Consider the following 4,594-nt stretch of genomic DNA (forward strand, 5'->3'; position numbering starts at 1 on the left):
TCTGGGTCTCTCTGACCCAGCTGCAGTTTGTTAGGTAATTTTAGATTGCAAAGGTCCAGGTCATTCATATGCAAAAGCCTCTGTGCACAGCTTGGGTGGGGAATCAACAGGGTGGGGCAAACAGCAACTGCTGATCCCCAGTCCTGCCCTAAAAGGCCCCGGGTCTCAGTGTCCCAGGGTAATGGCTGCAAGCATCTCTGAGAGAAAGCCGCCCTCGAGTTCCGCTTGATGCCAGACAGTCCAGTTTCTCCCCATATGGGTCTGGGTCCCCAGAGACTCGCCCGGAACTGGAATTTAGAGCAATCAGGAGCTTGTGACTCTCTACCAATTGAAAAAGACAACCGCTTCCTCAGTTGCCAACCCTTTCCACGGGTGCCTCCGTACTTCTGCACTTTACTTCCGCACCTCCTCTGAGTCTCAGTGTGCTTTTCTCTTTCCTTCTAGTTGTAGAATTTCCACTCACCCAGCCTTCCTGTGGTTCTGGATGATGTCCGTTTTGTCTTTTAGTTGTATTTTTGAAGTGGTTGTGCAAGGCAGCATTTTCAGGTGTTTACCTATGCCGCCAAGGTTAACCTTTTCATGAAATTCACCTTAGGTTTGTTAGGTAATCCCCTGAATAGTGTGGTCAAACTGTCATTGTATCAGTAAATCCATTGCCATCTTAAGATTTTAAGCACTTTCCTGGCTGGCATGGCTCAGTGTTTGAGCATCAACTTATGAACCAGAAGGTTTTGGGTTCGATTTCCTGTCAGGGAACATGCCCGGGTTGTGGGCTTGATCCCCAGTAGGGGGCATACAGGAGGCAGCTGATCCATGCTTCTCTCTCATCATTTATGTTTCTATCTCTCTGTCCCTCTCCCTTTCTCTCTGAAGTCAATAAAAAAAATCAAAAAAAGATGTTAAGCACTTGATAATTTTTTATAAAAATAAAAAGTGTACAAGAGAACCTAATATTGTATGCTCTGACTTACAGAAATTTAACAAAATCTCTAGCAGCTTAGAAGCAGAGATACTACTAACATTACCAAGAATTAAGATGTGGTAGTATTTTTTATCGCTCTCTGGATAGTAAAAAATGTCTGTTTAAGTTTCTAAGCATAATTTTTATTCATGTGCCCTGGTATTTCATTTACATCCTTAGAATCTCCTTAATAAGTATGACTATAGCTTACTGTTCCTTTGGAGAAAGGTAGAAGGAGGGGTTGATGATAAGATAAAGTTTTGTTTGTGAAGACTGCAGATAACATCTGTGTGACAGAATAAGATAGCCTCATTATGACTTATTCCACAGACTAACTTTTGGTGAAAAAAAAAATTTTGTAAGAAATGGTAGACTAATTATGGAACTAAACCAATTTTAATGAGATACCATGTTTTTAAAACAAATTTTCTCTAATATAATGAATTCTAATTATTCTAATAATAACCTTTACTAAATGACCTAGTGTGGTAGCTACAACACAAAACATTGCTGGGCCCTAAGCCTGCGGTCAAATTAGAAGGCTCTGTGATCAAAAGGAGCTGGATGCATCAGCAGTCACGCTGAACTACACTGATAAACATTTTCTTTGATGTAGTTTGTAGATGGTCTGACCGAAATTTAAATGTATCAACTATTGGAGACTCACAGATGCTCAATTATCTTCAAACTGGTTTTATTTATTTCTAGGTGAAGGACTCATTGCTCTGATTGTTCTTCAGCAAGTAAGTGTCTCAAAGCTGGATACCACTTAAAATAGTACTGCGGAGAAGTGCGTTTTTGTGTATTTTTTTATATTCCCTATTTTTATTTAATAACAAACCCTAAATACCACATATTTTTTATGTATATATGATTAGTCATATGAGTTTTCATCCCAAATATGCTTTGGGTAATATTCTAAATTAAGCAAGAACTCTTGTCTGACTTACTGTGGACTCTAAGTGATTCCAGGGAATTGCATTTAGACAGTGACGAGTCAAGATAGATTATGAATGTATATGCACTTAATAAAATAGTATTTTTTTCCACTGAAATGTAACCAACATTAATTTCTTCTACTAGATTGGAACCTTGGTGTCAGTTTTTAGAGTTACATGTCACTTGTTTTCTGGTTTCTTGTAGTTCTTGGCGTTGCAGTAATTGGCACCGGTGTGTACAGATATCTTCACGTCAGCCAAAGAGAGTAAATTAAACATGTTTCTTGAACACATTAGTGTTTCTCACTCTTTTTAAAAAATTACGTTTTTATTGACTTCACAGAGAGGAAGGGAGAGGAAGAGACAGATAGAAACATCAATGATAAGAGAGAATCATCAACTGGCTGCCTCCTGCATGCCCCAAACTGGGAATGAGTCTGAAACCCAGGCATGTGCCCTAACCGGAATCGAACTATGACCTCCTGGTTCATGGTTCGACACTCAACCACTGCGTCACACCGGCTGGGCAGTGCTTCTCACTCTTGACATACTTTTATGAAGCTTTTGTTTGCACTCTGTATTGTATGCTGCCTTTTTTAAAAATGTGTCTACATTAGTGTCCTGTCAGAATTGCATTTCTTGCTAAGAATATTTCCAGCTGCTTTTAATGTCATCATAAGAAGACTGGGCAGAATTGCTTTAGCTATTATGACTGTAAGAAAAATTTGTGTGGTTTGAGGTTTAAGTTCTGCAGAGAATCATGGATCTTTATGGAACCTACAGCCTAAAATGATTTAACTGCCAAGGATATCATTCAGACCTCCCTTCAAGCCCCTTATCAGTACCCTCTCCTCCCTCTCAGTGTCACCCTGGCAGTGGATCTGCTTTGTTTACTAATAACAAAAAGATAAAAGAAAAGAAAGTTTTTATTAGCTCCAAGCAGAGTGCCTGCAGGGCCAACACAGCCATCCCTGGAAGATGGCACCAGCACCCTGTCCCCAACCTCATGCATCCTCAGTGGAACCCAGGACTGCATGCCAATGGCATTATTCCTCCCAGCCTCTGGAAAGAGGAGCAAAAGGAGGGAGGAAGACTGTCCCAGTTCAGAGGGAGGGCTGGCGAATCTCCCCAGAGATTCCTTCTCTCCTGGAATCACAGGGACCCCTGTGAGTCTGGCCACAGGAGATCTGGCAGCCCAGACAAAAGGGCAGGGTGGCCTCATAGCTCCACAGAAGGAAGCCCACCCAGGTGACTGTGGGGTTACTGGTGCCCTCTTCCATGCGGCACACCAGCACCCGAAACAGCCCTGATCCCAGGCACCTCTGTGCTGGCAGCGTGACCCAGAACATGCACAGGCGATGGGCTCCTGGGAAGGCAGGAGCGGGGTCCTATCTGGTTTGGAACCCACGTGACCTGGCGCGATGCCCTGCTCATGGCAAGTTCTCAATACACAGGTGGAGAGCTAAGGGAATAGAACTGAAGGACAGTGACAGGGAAGAAAGGGGGCAGGGGTGTACTTCCTCCGAATCTGTTGGAGGTGTCCATGCTATTAATGGCGCCTCCGAGGAAAACAGTTCTGTCTGAAGGAGAGCAGCCTCACCTGGGCAGCCTTTGAAAATGGTAACTGTTCATGAAGTCAGCGGAGAACCACCATTTCCTGCAAACCCAGGCTGTGCTTCCAGGCAGGGAGGAAAGGGTCAGCCCAGGTGGGCGAGGGCGGAGCCTGAGCTGCCAGCCACCAGGTGGGTTAGATGTTGGCCAGGCCACGCCCCATTCCCTCAGGGGCTAACGCCCCGCCCCGCATCGGGGACCCGCCTTGCACCTGCCATTGGCCCCGCCCGACCCTGACGTCACTACTGTGGCCACGCCCACCAGCGGTACCGCACTGGACCCTTTGAATGGGGATTGTTGCGTCTGACATCTGCTCTCAAAAAGGTAAAAAACGCTTGCTGTCCCTCAGGTTTCCTACCGATCCCTTGGGAAATGATGGCATCTTCGGAGCCGCGCTGGCCACCTCCTCAGCGCCACGCGAGCGCCTTCTCTTTCTGGCGCTCCCCTGGCATCCTGTTGGTGGCCCTAGGGCTCCTACTGCCCATGTGCTCTGGTAGGGACGGGAAAGGTGAGAGCTCTGGAGGCAATGGAGAGAGTCGGGGAGCGGGCCCACCGGAGCCGAGGGCGGGAGAGGTTTGCTTTGTGGGTCGGGTAGGAAGCACGGGCTTGGCGGAGCAGGGTGGTGCAGGTGGAGTCCGGCTTAGGATGGCCTTTCAGTGGTACCGAAAAGCTACTGCAGGGACCGCGGAGGGCTAGAGAGGCTCTGCCCTCCTGTGTGTGTAGAGTTTGCAGGGCTCATATTGCCACTGTCTTCTGGTACAGTCTCCTGATCAGTATTCTGGTTACTGATCATTAAACAGTTCATTTCTATGAGAGAGGAAAGGGAACCGTGGTGGTAAGGAGAACACCAAAGGAATATTTTTAAAGAAGGATAAAGTATAAAATAGGCTTCAAACTAGAGTTGAAGGACACTGTGCATGCTATTTGGAATAGAGGAAAATGAATGGAATGTAGAGTATAGCATGGGAGAGAACAAAACTAGAAATGAAGGGGATAAAAAACAAGATGAAGTTTAAGTTTGAAAGGTAAAATCAGGATAAAATAAAACAGAAAGTAAAAAGGAGAACTCACTAAACTGGGCGGG

The 4,594-nt window shown here is 45.5% G+C and overlaps 1 protein-coding gene across 1 annotated transcript in view; it reads left to right on the top strand.

Annotated features, from left to right (window-relative positions):
- LOC102762738 (membrane cofactor protein-like) overlaps positions 1 to 4,206 on the top strand; it is a 22,648-nt gene extending 18,442 nt beyond the window's left edge. Inside the window, exon 8 of the mRNA XM_015564522.1 lies at positions 3,860 to 4,206. Coding sequence (XP_015420008.1) covers positions 3,860 to 4,206 — 347 coding nt within the window. The remainder of the gene's footprint in view (positions 1 to 3,859) is intronic.
- Positions 4,207 to 4,594: the final 388 nt, after the last annotated feature.

This window comes from Myotis davidii, unplaced genomic scaffold, assembly GCF_000327345.1.
Source record: "Myotis davidii unplaced genomic scaffold, ASM32734v1 scaffold861, whole genome shotgun sequence".
Taxonomy (NCBI): domain Eukaryota; kingdom Metazoa; phylum Chordata; class Mammalia; order Chiroptera; family Vespertilionidae; genus Myotis; species Myotis davidii.